The sequence below is a fragment of the Tachypleus tridentatus genome, chromosome 1 (assembly GCF_004210375.1).
Source record: "Tachypleus tridentatus isolate NWPU-2018 chromosome 1, ASM421037v1, whole genome shotgun sequence".
NCBI lineage: Eukaryota > Metazoa > Arthropoda > Merostomata > Xiphosura > Limulidae > Tachypleus > Tachypleus tridentatus.
In genome coordinates, this window is record NC_134825.1 from 50,233,880 (window position 1) to 50,251,875 (window position 17,996).

Here is a 17,996-nt window from a genome sequence, read left to right on the forward strand (position 1 = left end):
TTATTGATACTGATTGTTTTTCTGCATTGTATCTTTTACCCTTGTCTTTATTATCTAGATTCGGTTGAGACACTTACTTTAAAATCATCACTACAATTACTGATTACCACAGTTATATCCAGAGCTTTAAATAATAGTCCCTTTTTCGTCAAAGCCCAAACAGGCGGGTTTCAACTACTTTATAATACATTTTGAGAATACACATTATTAAAATATATCTCTGTTATTACAATAAAAGCTGGGAAACTCCCTTTAAAAATCGACTATTAGGTCTAAACTGATAAGCAGTCTAACTTCACTTTTACGTTCATTAGCTTGTTTACATAACATAGCTTGGTAGCCTGTATATATATATTTATATAAACAGTATTACCCGACTGAGGCCTAGAATTTTCTACAAACTACGAGACGTTATGTTGTACTAATACAACAAGGAGAAAATTTTAGTAGGTTCGAATAGTGTGACGTCAATTCACATCAACTGAGCTACACAACAAAAACAGTTAACAGTTACGTAAGCAAATCTGCGTTAAATTGTCACTTCTAATAATACTCAACTTAAATCCCACGCTTTATAACTATCTAATTCATAATTTTCTTGTTAAATTTAAATAAAGCAGTCGTGTATATCTCACAAACTTATACGACACAAAATTTATAGTTTGTGCGTAGGTTAGATCATACAATCTTAATTTAGTTTATAAATACTGATTTAGTGCACAAACCTTGCGTCTTTATATTGCATGTAATGTACTGGCTTTATTAATATAAAACGTTTCATGAGAAAAAGATTCTACTTCCACTACATATTAAGAATTGAGCTTACGTTAACTAATGACTGAAGGTTTTTGTCACTGAAATATGTCCTTAAGGCTTAGAAAAACAAGCTTATTAATATACAAAACAGTAAGTTTCTGTTTCAACAGAATTTGACTTTTTCGCGTTATTTTAACACTTTATGGATAACAGTAATGCTTATTTTCTTCTTGTTGATACGTGTAAGTTAAGAAATATCTACGTATATTACAAAGTGTATAGATAATTTTCTCTGTAGATTAAAATAATTTATTATTTGTACTTTGAATAAGAATATATATATTTATAACTTTTCATAATAAATATTAGTGAAAATAAAGAATGTTTACGTTTAATCATAACTTTATATATGTAAAAGACTAAAGAGGACTGTCAACACACGTATTGAAACATTGGCTCAGGTTTCAAAGCTTAAAGTTTTAGACAGTAGATTACGTCTTTAGACCAACATTTTTAAAACTATGGTTAAAATACATAGCTATATTTAAGAGTAACTTGATCAATTTTAGTGTTTTGTTTTATCGAAAAGATATACTATTCACAATTTTCTTTCATGGTTTGATTGATACTAAATTAATGATAAATCAAAACAACGCTTTCTTGTTTTAGCTTCCATTTACACTGATTTCATTTTATTAAGGATAAACTTATATTATTTTCAAAATGAAATGTTAAATCAAAATATTTTTGAAGGTAGACATATGTATATATATATATATATATATAGACATGTGTGCATATATGCATATTATTTTTCTTATTTTTTATTTTCATTTTCAATTTTTTTATTTATTTATTTTTCACCTTTTTTTTGTTTATCTTTTTCTTATTCTTATTTTAACTTGGGAGAGCATCACCTTCCCATAACTGTCTGCAGACAATGAAAAGTGACATACATGTGAAACGTTGTGAGCTTGAGCACTCACATCTTACTATCCTAATTTCTAAATTTCTAATCGTCTTATGTAAGACTAGCGAATTGAATGTAAAGACTGATAGACGGTGTATCCCCACCGCAATATGGGTCCAACTTCTCATTCATCTCAAAAACCTAGAATACATTTTATAATCCCACGTTGTAGCTTGTACCCTTGGATCTCTTTTAAGATACGCAGCGTATTTTATATATATATATATATACATGATATGAATTTTTAATTAGAAATATAAATAAAAAACACTCACTAAATTTTAAATATCTGTGTTCTCTTTTTCTTGTTTTTTTTTTCTTAGAGAATTTCTTCTCTCTTTTTACTATAATTTTAAATTAACAATAAATACCCTTTTCTTGTGATTTACAGATAAAGTTATTCTGGTAAAGTTAAATATTTTGGTTTGTTACGTAGATGCATTCAAATATAAACATATTTTAGAGCCACGAACACACATATACACAAAGGAGATTTATTACCTGTTATAAAAAAAAGTTATGAAACTTTTAAAATATACACAAAATAACCAGTGATTAATATTTTGAATTTAAAAAAAAAACAGAAAACAAATACTTTGTGATAATCTTTAAAACTGATTGGGAATGCAGACAAACGAATCGTCCATGTATAACCGGATAATCTAAGTGAATAACCTCAAAGAATTTATAAAACAAAAAAAAAGTTTTATAAACTTAATTACACAACTCTTCAGCCGTCAAACAACAAAGATCCTAAATTATTTAACTGGTTCCAAATGAGGTGTGTCCATTTGTATTCTGTTATTGGCTCATCTTACAGCTGAATAAACAATAATTCTTGAAGTTCAAACTTTTTTTGTTGTTTAATTTGTATGATGGTCGCCGATCATTCAAATGAACTGATCAATTATTCTAGTTATTTATAAAATATATGTTTAGGTGAATTAATCCCTTATTTAAAATGCGAATTACACTTTACAGTCACGAATATATAGTGGATTTTGGTTGTTCATTATATATTTGAGATAAATGCTATAACTAAATAAAAAGAATAGTCTTAATTTGTTGTTCTTGTTTTAAGGTTATGGGCGATTGTCTCATTCGGGTTTTTAGGTACATATTAAAGTTAATGTACTTTGTGAATCGCTTACATTCGAATATAAGATATATATATAAGAAACAATGAACATTTTGAAAACAAAGATTAAGAGACTTAGTATTTACTGAGAGGGGATATTGTTGGATTTGAAACGATGTAATTACTTAGCAAAATGTATCGAAACTTTTCAGGCATGTGGGCGGGTGTTTTTTTTTCTTTTGAGGCAAACTGTGGATATTTTTTACAGGATAATGTCACTTATTGAGAAACACAACCTTTATAAAACCGAAAATTTGATTAATTCAATTAATCAAGAGTGACAATCATGATAGCTTATACCACCGTTAATTAAATGACGTAAATAGCTCAATTGTATACACAAAAGCTGAAAATTTACACACTAAGTATCCACCCCTACAGTAGCACAGCGAAAAGACTGAAGACTTAAAACTCAAAAAATGAGGCCTGGCATGGCCAAGCGCGTAAGGCGTGCGACTCGTAACCCGAGGGTCGCGGTTTCGCGCTAAACATGCTCGCCCTCCCAGCCGTGACGGTCAATCCCACTATTCGTTGGTAAAAGAGTAGCCCAAGAGTTGGCGGTGGGTGGTGATGATTAGCTGCCTTCCCTCTAGTCTTACACTGCTAAATTAGGGACGGCTAGCACAGATAGCCCTCGAGTAGCTTTGTGCGAAATTCCAAAACAAACAAACAAACAATAAAACTCAAAAAATAAAAACAAATACAGATAGCCCATTGTGTAGCTCTGCCCTCAGTAACAAACATTCACACATTAAGTTATAGTATAATAATTATACTTTTGCATAAAACTACATATTCAAAGCCATAGTAAGGACTAGCTAAGCTGAATAATTCAAATTCATTATATATTCCCAATGGCGATATACAAAAATGACTAATTTGTTAATTTCAGAATGCTTACAAACTTGCTTCTGCGAAGTGACCACACCATTTCAAATTCCGATATTATCAGTTGCACGTCGCTAGATGAATGACCGAAAACACGTAAAACCCACCGCTAGGGATCGCATAAAATGTCAATCTTCTTTAACATAAACTAAACAATACTTTTGACGCGAAGCGACAAGTAAAATTGAACTTTTAAAAAATGTGTTATTATACTATGTAATAAGTATACATATACGGTGAACTTTTATTATATTAAAACTACAATTTAACGTTTTGATTCAAGAAAAACAAACCAAAACAACTAACTTAAATAACATAAAAACTTGTTACTAGGTTGTGCCTTAGGTGGTAATTTCATGTATGCTTATCGTTCCAATAATCTAAAACCTCCCAGAAGTTCCTCTGCCATTAACCTTGCTCTTCAAAAGCCTAAAACAGGTTATATTACTGCAGTGACAACGTTGGAGATCATCACTTGTTGGCAGAATTGAGTCTGTTCACTTCTCAAAGAATCTTTCACATGTTACAATACATGGGAGGTAAACACAAAATGTTATGTTTATCATATATGCTTTCAGTATATTTTATTTTCGATAAGTTTATACATATATATATATAATTGAGAAATGGCATTCGGTAATTTTACTTAAGAGTATGAATTTCAATATCTGCTAGTTTGGTGAATTATGAAGATATATATATATATATTTGTTTATGCTACTTTATAGGTTTGTAAGAAAATTCGAAATGCAGAAAGTTATCAGTATATGTAATGCGTTGGTTGTGTGTGTTCTTCTGGACAGCACAGAATCTGCCATGAAGGACTTTTCAGGGTAAGAGAACTACTTCTTTCTAACAATTCAAACTGATTTACAAGTCTTTATCTATAGAGCTATACAAAATGCTGTTGTTGTTTTTTTACAACCTACCTATATGTTATATTGAGCTTTCCAGTGTTTTATCAATAGGTGTTTTTTCTCATCTTTCAATATTCGTTCAAATGCTTTAATCATTGACGTGAATTTTCCATTATTTTGTCTATTATATCTCTTATTAATTCCTTCAACTGTTCCTGTGTTCATCAGTGTATTTTTTACATCAGTTTTTGTTAATTTACTTACCTTTTTTTTTCACTCATTTCTGACGTTTTGTTATTATTTCATCATGTGTTAATTAGATCAATTATCGAGTTTGACGCCAAACTGCGCTTTTATACACACCGTAAAAAGAATTTAAATAACTTTTAACTCAATTTCTTTAAACAAAAAATATTAGCTGCTTATATAAAATACTGCTTGGTTTCTTCTGACGTGCTTGGTTTTTAAATCTAATTGATAATTTCGCTATTATACTCTGAGTTTTTGTCACCTGAAACTTTGGTTCTAAGTTACCTAGTGTTTAGATTTGTTGCGCAAACGCAACTAGGAAAACTACAGAATGCAAATACAGTGGTACCTCGGTTCTCGAACGAGTCCCTTCTCGAACAATTCGGTTTTCAAACATATTGTTTGAGAAAAAATTGTCTCGGTTGTCGAACATAAACTCGGTTCCCGAACCAACCTGTCATGGCCCGAACCCCCAAAATAATTCGACTGATGACCCGAACGACCCTTTGACCATTTTCGGCCCACGTCAAGCTTGCCCAAAACATTTTACCTGTCGCTCAGTCCACACCACCGCTAAAATCTGCTGTGAACGTTCTCGTTTTTCCTTTGTTTTTTATGTTGTTTTTCTAAATATTTTTATTAAATAAGCCACCATGGGGTCGAAGAAGGATAATGAAAGCATCAAACCAAAAAAGAAAAGTTGTTAAAGCCACAATATAGGTGAAAAAAGATCTTATAGCGAAGTATGAGAGTGGTGTTCAGGTATCTGACCTTGCTACACAGTTTGGTATGGCAAAGTTTACAGTTTGCACCATACTGAAAAATAAAGAGGTTATCAAAGGAGCTGATGTTTCAAAAGGAGTGACAGTGCTTACGAAACAAAGATCACAAACAATGGAAGAGGTAGAAAAACTGTTGTTGATTTGGGTAAACGAAAAACAGTTAGTTGGTGATAGCATTTCTGAGACCATTATTTGTGAGAAAGCAAAACAGTTGTATGCTGGCATCCTGAAAAACACCCCTGGAACGAGTGCTGATACAAGTGATGCCTTTAAGGCTAGTAGGGGGTGGTTTGAAAACTTTAGGAAGAGAAGTGGCATACATAGTGTCGTGAGACATGGGAAGGGTGCCAGTTCTAACAAAGACGCTGCTGATAAATTTGTTAGGGAATTTAAACACTATGTAGAAGCTGAAGGTTTTATTCCCCCCAACAAGTGTTCAACTGTGATGAGACAGGCTTCTTTTGGAAGAAAATGCCAAAGAGGACCTACATTACCAAGGAGGAGAAGTTACTGCTAGGACACAAGCCAATGAAGGATAGGCTAACTCTATTGTTATGTAGTAATGAAAGTGGGGATTTGAAACTTAAACCTTTGCTTGTGTACCATTCTGAGAACCGAGGGTTTTAAAGAAAAATAATGTTCTGAAACGTAAACTAAATGTCATGTGTAGGTATAATAGTAAAGCATGGGTAACTAGACAATTTTTTTTTATGGAGTGGGTCCATGAAGTGTTTGCCCCAAGTGTAAAGAATTACCTCACGGAAAAACAGTTGCCACTCAAAGCCATCCTTGTGATGAACAATACACCTGCTCACCCACCAGGCTTGGAGGACAGGTTGGTGGAGGAGTACAGTTTCATTACGGTGAAGCTCTTGTCCCCTAACACGACTCCTTTCATTCAGCCCATGGACCAGCAGGTCATATCGAACGTTAAGAAACTCTACACCAAAGCACTGTTTCAAAGAAGCTTTGAAGTGACCTCTGATACAGAGTTAACCCTCAGAAAGTTCTGAAAAAATCACTTTAATATCCTCCATTGCTTGAGGATCATAGACAAAGCCTAGAGGAAAGTGTCTTTGAGGACTATGAACTCATCCTGGAATAAATTGTTGCCAGACTCAGTAGCAGATAGAGACTTTGAAGGCTTTGAGGTTGAGCCTGTTGTCAAGGATATTGTTTCACTAGGCTTGAATGTGAGTGGTGATGATGTGGAGGAGTTGGTGGAAGACCACAACACTGAGCTCACTACAGAAGAACTCCAAGACCTTCAGAAGGAGCAGCAACAGAAGGCAACTGAGGAAGCGTCTTCAGATGAGGAGGAGGGAAGGGAGGATGTTCCTAGTTCACTAATCAAGGAAATCTGTGGAAAATGGGGAGAGTTACAAAGTTTTGTGGAAAAATTTCACTCTGACAAAGCTGTAGCAGACTGCAGCATAAACCTTTTCAATGGCAATGCCATGTCTTACTTCAGAAACATTTTAAAATGCAGGCCTTTATAATAGGCCTAACATTGTCACGAAGAAATGCCAAACTTTATCGTTAAACTTGCCCTTTGATTTGAAAAAAAAATATATATATATATATATATTAGTTTTATTAATTAACAAACTCATATGTCGGTTTTTAATATAATTTATTTAGGACTGCGTACATCTTGATGTTAAGATTAAGCCAATGACAAAGAGTATAGTTTTCGAACAAAGATAAGTATTTTAAATTCAAACGTCTTTATTCACGCAGGCATAAAGTCATTGGTGCATTTGCAAGTAGTAAGAAAGAACTTGATGTCTTACGAAATTTGAGGAATGACCCAAAGGTAAGTTACAAGTGTCATAATAGTCATATATAACAGACATTTATACTCAGTATATGTAACAGATACTCCTTAAACACAATCTTTTATAGATTCGTGCCATTCTGGAAATTCAGATAAATTTTAGTGTAACAAGATGATAGTAACTTAAAAAGAAAGTAACTGAGTCAGGACTACTTAAAAGAATTTTAAGGTCTTACATTTTCTTGCAAAACAGGTTGAAATTATGCTGTTGTTTTTTAAAAACAATACGCACAACTTTATCATTATTTCCAGAAAATGAAACTATAATAAATTTAATATTGATTTTTTCTAAAATAAGCAAACTTTCAATAATTATATTTTATAATAAGAAGAGAAGCCTTTGTTAAACTGAGCGACGAATAAAAACAATATTATCATCAGTGATAACTGAGATGCCATTTGTGATTGTTATGAGAATATGCATTTATTTTATTTATTGAGGTGGATTTTTGGAATGAGCCAATCAAGGAATACGAAAAAGTCAGCATTCACACTTCCCCTGACGTGGAGAAAGCAGTTCTTAAAGAACTGAGTGATAATGGAATAGATTTTTATATAATGACAGATAATCTGGAAAAGTAAGTCAATAAAATTATACGATATTGAATGCATTTAGATGTAACAAATGAACACGAAAATAGGCAAAGTGATGAATAACCCTCGGTGCACCCAGCAGATAGTCCGATGTGGCTTTGTTATAAGAAAACACACACACTGATGAATAATAAATATTTTTAATAATTTACTTGTAAAACAATCCTATACAAAGCTTTAAAAAGCTACAATATTCCCCTTAATAAATTATACTAAACCATTTAAAACCATACAAACGACAACAGAAATAATTTATACAATTTGTTATTTAAATTAAATGTTCAATTCATTTTCCATTTTGTAAACTATTGTCTTGAACTAGTGTAGAAAAAAAATAATAACACACAGCATTATCAAAGAAGTTTACTCTGTTTTTAATTCTAGCTTTATGAGAGAGTGTGCGTGTGTTTTTATTATAGTAAAACCACAGTGGGCTATCTGCTGAATCCACCGAGGGAAATTGAACCCCTGATTTTAGGGTTGTAAATCTGTAGACTTACCGCTGTACCAGATGTTGTTTTATGAAAGAAATCCGCTTGACGATATCAATTCTGAATTCTGTTGTGTATCAATGTTTTGACGTTAAAATATAATGACCAGGTGGGTTAAGGCGTTTGACTTGTAATCTGAAGATCGCGGATTCGAATCCCCGTCAATCCCACAATTCGTCGATAAATAAGTAGCCCAAGAGTTGGCGGTGGGTGGTGATGACTAGTTGCCTTCCCTTTAGTCTTACACTGCAAAATTAGGGACGGCTAACGCAGATAGCCCTCGAGTAGCTTTGCTCACCCTTTCAGCCGTGGGGGCATTATAAGTTACCGTCAATCCCACTATTCGTTGATAAAAGAGTAGTCCAAGAGTTGGCGGTGGGTGGTGATGACTAGCTTCCTTCCCTCTAGTCTTACACTACTAAATTAGGGGCGGCTAGCGGAGATAGCCCACGAGTAGCTTTGCGCGTAATTCAAAGAACAAACAAACGAACATTTATTTAATTAAAATAAAACTGACATGGAGGAAAGGAGCGCCACATATAATAGTATGAAAAGCTCTGATCCAAGCAAACAGAAATATTTAAAATTAAGTATGGATCATATTTGGTGATAATTTATAAATTGTAGTAGTCATTTATCCAATTCATATCTTCATTACCTTTGTTGAACATCTTGCTCTGAAAAACATTTGATAATGTAAAATATGAGACTGAGTAATGTTTTGCAGGGTTGCAGAATAAAATTTAAAAATTGAAGTTCTAACGTAATGAGGCGATAAAGGCTTTATTATAGTTTATTATCAATGAGTGGAACACAGACAATATATGAAAAGAAATGCATTTATCGCAATATTTGAGCTACAGCATTCCCTGACACGTGTGCCTGGCTACAGTCATTTGCAAACTACTAGCCATCCTGAGATACATTTGTACTTTAAGTGGGTTTTCCGTCATCACGACGGCCCGGCATGGCCTAGCGCGTTAAGGCGTGCGCTTCGTAATCTGAGAGTCGCGGGTTCGCGCCCGAGTCGCGCCAAACATGCTCGCCCTTTCAGCCGTGGGAGCGTTATAATGTTACAGTTAATCTCACTATTCGTTGGTAAAAGAGTAGCCCAAGAGTTGGCGGTGTGTGGTGATGACTAGCGGCCTTCCCTCTAGTCTTACACTGCTAAATTAGGGATGGCTAGCACAGATATCCCTCGAGTACCTTTGTGCGAAATTCCAAAATAAACAAACAAACCGTCATCACGAATTTTTCAGCCTTGTTACGTATTATTATTATTAGCATATAAGTTATCACCAATTTGTTTGAAATTTTATTTACGATGCATAAATCTGCTTTTAATTGTATAAATATTCCATGAGATCCGATATAGAATAACAACTCTTATTGGTATTCATATAATGAATATGTTTAGTCCTTATTATATTTAGTTAAACGTGTTTTGTATCTTGTAATCACAAATTATATTTATGAATGTAAGTGATCAATGTAATGCTAATAAGTAATGTAATGCACACTACATAACCAAAAATATGTTGGCACCCCTTCTAATTAGTGGGTTCAGCTATTTCAGCCACACCCATTGCTAACGTGCAATCTTCATAGATAAATATTGACAGTAGAATGGGTCGTACTGAAGAGCTTAGTGACTTTTAACGTGGCACTGTCATATGATGCCATCTTCCCAACAAGTCAGTTCGTTAAATTCCTGTCCTGCTAGAGCTGCCTAGGTCAACTTTAATTGCTGTTATTGTGAAACGAAAACGTCTAGGAGCAACAACAGCTCAGCCACGAAGAGGTAGGACACACAAGTTCAAAGAATGTAACCGAAGAGTGTTGAAGCACGTAAAAATCGTTTGTCCATAGTTGCAACACTCACTACCGAGTTCCAAACTGCCTCTGGAATCAACGTCAACACAGAAACTGTTCGTCGGGAACTTTATGAAATGGGTTTCTATGGCTAAGCAGCCGCACACAACCTAAGATCACCATGCGCAATGCCAGGCGTCGGCTGGGGTGGTGTAAAGCACACTACCATCAGACTCTGGAGCAGTGGAAACGCGTTATTTGAGTGATGAATCACGCTTCACTATCTGGCAGTCTGATGGACAAATCTGGGTTTGGCAGATTCCAGGAGAACGCTACCTGCCTAAATGCATAATGTAAACTGTGGAGGAATAATGGTCTGGAGCTGTTTTTCTTGGCTTGAGCTAGGCTCTTTAGTTCCAGTGAAGGAAAATCTTAATGCTACAGCATATAATGATATTTTAGAGAATTTTGCACTTCCAACTTTGTAGCAACAGTTTGGGGAAGGCCATTTTTTGTTTTAGCATGACAATACCCCCTACACAAAGCGAGGTCCATAAAAACGTGAATTGCCATGGTTGGTGTGGAAACACTTAAATTGCCTGACCTAAATTCCATTGAACATCTTTGGGATGAATTGGAACGCCGACTGCGAGCCAGACCTTCTCGCCCGACATCAGTACCTAACCTTACTAATGCTCTTGTAGCTGAATAGGAACGAATCCCCGCAGCCATGTTCCAAAATCTAGTGAAAAGCTTTCCCAGAAGAGTGAAGGCTGTTATAGCAGCAAAAGAGAGACCAACTCTATATTAATGTCCATGGTTTCGAAATGAGATGTTCAACAAGTTCATACGGGTGTGATGGTCGGGTGTCCACATACTTTTGGCCATGTAGTGTACTTTAGACACAGTATTAATTTTGTACTACTAGTAGTGCCCGAAGTTGTATTTTTGTGCTATGTAGTTATCCATAAACTGTGCAAAATATAAATAAGGGGCATTATAAACGTGTTTACTTAATTTGTTTTAATAAAAAATGTAGATTGATTGAAGATGAGCGCATCGATAATCAACCAGGAGAGTTCTTGGAAGGAAGAGACGTGACGAAGTTTAATTTGGACGTTTATCATAATATGGAAGAGGCAAGATACATGGCACACTTTTGAATCATATTATTATAACTGCCTCTAGAATAGTTGTTTAATTTTGCAAATGTTTCTTATTTTCGTAACTCCAGTTCCTTTTTTAAAATGTGCACAAACCTTATTCTTAAACTTTGAGTTTAATTTATTTGATATAATATTATGTAAACAGTGTATATTAACAACAATAAATAACTGATAATGTTTTTACAGATCAATACATATATTGAAGAAATAGCGAAGAATCATGCTATAGCTTCCATTCAACACATCGGAACAAGTGTAGAAGGAAATTCAATTATTGGTTTGAAGGTAAGAAATAAATTTTATAAACATATTGTACAAAGAAATTTCAAAATAATTACATACTAGTTAATGATGCTGTGACTTAATCAAACCTTGAAATAAAGTAAGGAAACTATCTCACTAATTAGACCTATTAAATAGAATGTGTATTTTCTTGTAGCAAAGCCACATCAGGCTATCTGCTGAGCCCACCAAGGGGAATCGAACCCCTGATTGTAGCGTTGTAAATCCGAAGACATACCGCTGTACTAGCGGGGGAGCCCTATTAAATAAAAAACTAAAACTAAACTAACGTGGCAGGGGTTCAGTTTAGAGAGAGAGAAATCAGAAGGGTTCTCTCTCCAACTGGGGTGTTCAGGAACTTTGTAGTTCCTCTTCGTCCCCTTTCGTGGATTGTTATTAAGATTAAGTGGTGTTTTTTTTTATTATTTTAATAAATTAATTATCGTTATTATTCTTGACTTTTTGGGTGGAGAATGTCTCACTAGATGTTCTTTTGGGTGGAGGAAAAGGCAGCAGTGGAAAGAAAGGCCGGGACCTGTCCCGAAAGGAAAAAGTTGGGCAGATGTGAACAGAAATTCAGAACAAATCAAACGGCCCGATTCTGGGTCTGGCAAAAAGGTTACCTAGGCTGGGATCTAGAAATCCAATGCCTGAAGATTTTGATGTGGGGGGAAACGGGAGTGCCCCGAGAAAACCCACTTTCACACGACAGGCGCCGAAAGTTTTACCTGTCGTGTGCTCTGTACCTGAAAAAAAAAAGGAATTCATGTTAATAACATAGATTTTATTTATTTAGATTCTTTGTTGAGTGGATTGTGATTCTTGAAATATGTTGTAAGGTGATATGTATTTTGTTGGTGCACTTGATAATTTGTGTAGTGATGCCGTTAGTTTGTTTCTATTTTCTGCTTTTAGATAATATTTGAGAGAACCCTATTAAATAGATACAATGATTGAATAAATAGATTTTGATGTAGAAATGTATATTCAAAGAGTTACATGAAATGTGTTTAACTGTGTTGGGATATGTTTGGCATGCCTCCTCACTGTTTTGCAGATTTTGTATAAAGTGATAATACTAATTATTTTAACATTTGTCGCACTGTTAAATAGAGAATGTTTATTTCATTAAGTAGATACATTTATGAGTATTAATGTGTGGAATTTTATTGATTAACATTTGCTCAAATTGTCTGTTAAGATCATTTTATTATTTCAGTAACTAATGTGTATGTACTTGCACCTTTTTTACAGAACTAGTTAATTTACATCTTACATTAATTAGCTGTGTGTATTAGACTAATGGAAATCCTTAAATGTCATATGTAATTTTTCTTGTGTAAAAAAATAGGTATTTTCATTATATGGGGTATACATAAAATAACATGGTAGGAGAAAATAAAATAAACTGGTAATTTTAGTGACAACAAATTCTACTTTTTTTCCTTGTCACTTGTGTGTTGATATCTTTGCAGATTGGATCTGCAAGTACTTCTGGCACTCAAAAACAAGCTGTGTGGATAGATGCAGGCATCCATGCTCGAGAATGGGTTGCTCCTTCTACTGCTCTTTACATAATCCATTATTTGGTGAATGGATATGGAATTGACAAAAAAGTCACAAAACTTATCAATACTTATGACTGGTATATTTTTCCAGTGGTTAATCCTGATGGTTACAAATATTCCTGGAATGGAGTAAGAGTTAGATTGTTAATATTATTTAATGTTTATGATGTATTTTCTTTACATTAAGTAATATTTATAGACCAAAATTATTTAAGTGTATGAAAAGATATGCAATGATAAACAAAAGACTAATAGTCTTGTAAGTACTAAGGTTATGAGTTTAAGTCTCTAACATTTTCATAATTAAAACATATATTGTTAACTAGTTCTAATAAAGCTCTATATGTATAGTTTATTGTAATTTTTGGTGAAAATTTCTTTAGTTAGTATTCAAATGTAATTAAAACGCTTTAGTCTACAATTTTACCTTGAAATGACTAAATAAATTTTGAATAGTTAAGCACTGGAAGAAATGGGCTACTAATATATATTTTTGTTCTTTTGAAAAATAGAAGTATTATTTTCAAAAATTATTTGAAAGATATTATTATTGTATTCCTAATAGTTAAGTTTTTAATTTTGCATTGTTTGATGCTTCTAATAGTAAGTTGATAAATATTGCAGTTGGGGGTGTGGTCATACTAAAGATACTTTCACTTTGTAAAAACACATTGTATGTAATTTTTAAAGTGTTAATACTTAGCAAATCTCGTGTCAATCTTCTCCAGTAGATGTGTTTTGAAATAGATGCTGCACAGTTGAATGTGTAAATGCTTTTAGTTTCTTGTGTGATTGTTATTCTTATTTTAGCTCAAAGCTACATAATATGCTATTTGTGCCTTTTCCATTACTGGTATCAAATACTGAATTGTAGGCATATAAATTGTTAGCATGTAAGCTATCTGCTGAGCTATCAATGTGCCCTGTGGTTTCTATGTAATGGGAATGAATTAGTATTTTGTAGAAATTAAAACTGATAATTTCTTTCAAAGATTACAAAGAAATAATATGGCCAAACGTTTTTTTCACATTTTCAAGAAATTAAGTAAATTGTGTACTTCTGAACCTCAGTATCATGGTTTTCATACATAAAATATTGAAAAGTTTCAAAACTCAAACATGAAATGGTAGAAATTAGCCAACCATTTTGTCACTGGAGTGGGTTATTAAGAATTTGTTGATATAAAGCACTGTTTTCAGAAAATGAGAAAAACCTATCAAATTGTTTCAATACCTCAACTAAGGGCTTGGCCTGTCTATAGCTGAATCATTGTGTATAAATTGTTTTGGTGTAAATATATTTTATCAAAAGATGTATGAAAGTTAAGATTTAACAAAAATGTTGATTTCAATTTAAAAAAATAAGTGAAGTACAGGCTGAAAGCTATTGGTGAAATATTCTTTATTAAAGGTTGAAAATAGTAAAGAAAACTTTACAAAAAATCTGGTTATAATGACTTTAAGAAGCCTATTGCTTTAAATCAAGTACAATTAAGAACAGATATACTAATGAACTGTTAGTTAACAACAGACACAATTTTAAAAAAGCACTTGAATCAAAACATCACTATTTTAATTGAAGCTACTAGGTTAATATTTATGTTTACATATTAAAAAGAAGCATTAAAGGGAAGGTTACAAGCAATAGTAGATTGGTAGCTGAAATAACAGGTCATCTTATATGTTATAAAGAAATAAATGTGAAAGGATAATATGAAAAAGTTTGGAAGATGAGGTGCTAAGATTAATTCATTTCAAATATTTAGCATTAAGTTCAGTATGCATGGATTTCTTTTTTGTCCATACTGTTTATTGCAGGTTTTAGTATGTTTAACTTGAATTACTTTTCTACTTTTTTATAATTATTCATGTTGTTAATATAAATTGATTTCATAATTTGTTATCTAGTACATTTTCCATTCTGTTATGTTTTGTTCTAACTTGCATATCTATTAGTCGGAGCTACTTCTATAGGCAGCTGAGTGACACATAGAAGAAAATCATCTAAAAGACCCAATGTAGAATTTATTGTTAACCTATCATGAGTAATTTGAAAATCATATATTCAAGATAATTTATAAAATTAAATATTCATAACTGAAATAATATGTGGACAGTCAGATATTTTTCTTGTTACACAAACTACAGCAACTATCAAAACATTTTAATTTAGTCACTGCAGAACATAGTCAGTTGTTTTTTTTCCTAGTTAGGCATTTCCATTCTTAGAAAAACTTATTAACTTTCATTATTGTATGAACTGTTTTAGAAGTGTGGTATTTCCCAGCATGTAAACATGATCATATGTGAGAATCATTGGTGAATGAACAGAGTATATATTTCAAAACTTCATTCAGTGTTGTGTTGCTCAGAAGAAGGTCTGTTATGCTAATTATGTGGTTAAAAATTGATTCTCCATATAAACTACATATTAAATTTTGAATCAAGTTTTAAGTTGCAGTGGTCATTGTTTCGTAAATTATGCCAGTGAAACCTAAGACTTTAATATTCCTTACTAATTTACATTATAGATAAGTGAAAAATGTTTTGTTAAAAAAAATCTTAGAAACATGGGATTAAATTTTTCAAGGTATTTTCAATAATCCAGCTATTTATCATTTTGTGCATATCTGTGTAGTGTGACTCCAAGTCAATGCTTGATATTGTAAGGAAGCATCTCGAGACAGTTTGTGCAATGCCATAAATCAGCAATATTTTTTTCAGTCATTAGCACATGTCTTTAAATAAATATGAAATATTTAACTTTGAATTACACTTAAGCATTTAACAGATTCAGTAGCAATTGCATACTTTTCTCTAATCATTGTAATATTTTATGTAAAGGTGAAATGTAATTTAAGATAGACTTTTACAGATTGGTTGTTTAATTGTTGGTAGACAAGTTACAATGTTTTTATAAAACGAGCAGGACTGTGAGAGTATCTAAATCAGTAAACTCATCCATTGAGAGAAATGCAAGAAAATATTTTTTTCCATTATCTTAATTTTTAATTGTCTAAAAACAGATATTTTGAGGGAATATTTATGAAATGTGAACAAATGTCAAACTAGATGTTAATGAAAGTGTGAAACTATTAATACCCTACTTTTTTATTCAGTGAGAGATAGTTTATTTTTAAACACCAAAAACTATTTTTTACAGCTGATATATTGTTGAGTGGATTCTTTTAATTATTCAACTAAAGTAATATGCAGTGTCTCATACCAAAAATGTTTTATTTCTTCTACTACAACATTTTCAACTAGCTTTACTAATGCTCACTGATAGGTCTAAGGTCATAACAAGTGCTAACAGAGCAATTTCATCTACTTCTTATGAATAAAAATTCAATATTTACGAAATTGGACTGAAAAAATGATTAAAGTAATGGCTAGACCAACTGACTAATAAGTTCACTAGCTAAATAATCAGTCTTCTACTACAAAGTACTCACTAACCAATAATTTACTTAAGTTTAGCTGAAGTTTTAGTGTTTGCATTATTTCATAAATCTCAAGAAAGCTGTTCTTATTCTATCACACCCTTTGCACAATTTCAGAACAATAATACAAACATCTCAATTAAAAAACATATCCTAGAGAAATATAACTAATATCAGGCTTCACTTAGACAAATCTTTAGTCATATCTCTAAATTTCAAAAACAATGAAATTATGCTCTACCATAAAATTCCTTTGATATCTACAGCTAACTTTTACATTCAAGATATCTGTTTATAGAGATTTCATTTATTTGTTTATTTTGAATTTTGAGCAAAGCTACATGAGGGCTATCTGTGCTATCCATCCCTAAATTAGCAGTGTAAGACTAGAGGGAAAGCAGCTAGTCATCACCACCCACCACTAACTCTTGGGCTACTCTTTTACTACCAAATAATGGGATTGGCTATCGCCTTATAATACCCCCACGGCTGTAAGAGTGAGAATGTTTGGTGTGATGGAGATTCAAACCTGCAACCCTTGGATTATGAGTCCAGTGCCTTAACCACCTGGCCATGTTGAGCCAAAAAATTTCATAGAAGCTAGCTTCTGAAAGATTCTCATATATTGATAGAGTGTTATAAAAAAACTATTATTGCTGTTTCAAAAACATTAAGTTATAACAACTAGAAGTTATATAAGTCATAAGAAGTTTCGAACAAAGTAGACTAGAAAATTAAATTTTAAAAGGTTTGCTTTCATAAACAAAAAATTCCATTTGTAGTTTGTTTACATAAATTTACTTTTATCCAGTTCAAATAAAAATAAGAATTTGATAATATTTCAGGATCGAATGTGGAGGAAAAACCGATCATTTCAACCTGGAGTACGCAATCTAAGGAACTGCCTAGGGGTTGATTTAAATCGTAACTTTGATTCTGCATTTGGAGGTATGCTCAGTAAATTACGAAAATTCTCTGAGTATTAAGAGACATTTTTTAATAATACGAAGATGAAGAGTCACACTCTTTAATCTTTGTCATGATATCAAGCTGAGAAAAATATTAGGTATTGTGATTTGATTTAATAAAAGGTAACAGTGAGAGCAACATTTGTCTATACTTATAAAGACAATGCAAGTAGAGAAAATAAATTATACCCCCAA

At 32.6% G+C, this 17,996-nt stretch overlaps 1 protein-coding gene across 1 annotated transcript in view; it reads left to right on the plus strand.

Annotated features, from left to right (window-relative positions):
- Positions 1–4,227: 4,227 nt before the first annotated feature.
- The window catches only part of LOC143248293 (carboxypeptidase B-like), a 28,998-nt gene continuing 15,229 nt past the window's right edge, over positions 4,228–17,996 (plus strand). Inside the window, exons 1-8 of the mRNA XM_076496688.1 lie at positions 4,228–4,291; positions 4,481–4,585; positions 7,381–7,456; positions 7,919–8,055; positions 11,414–11,513; positions 11,727–11,825; positions 13,298–13,519; positions 17,679–17,781. Of these exons, the coding sequence (XP_076352803.1) occupies positions 4,500–4,585; positions 7,381–7,456; positions 7,919–8,055; positions 11,414–11,513; positions 11,727–11,825; positions 13,298–13,519; positions 17,679–17,781 (823 nt within the window). The 5' untranslated portion in view covers positions 4,228–4,291; positions 4,481–4,499. The remainder of the gene's footprint in view (positions 4,292–4,480; positions 4,586–7,380; positions 7,457–7,918; positions 8,056–11,413; positions 11,514–11,726; positions 11,826–13,297; positions 13,520–17,678; positions 17,782–17,996) is intronic.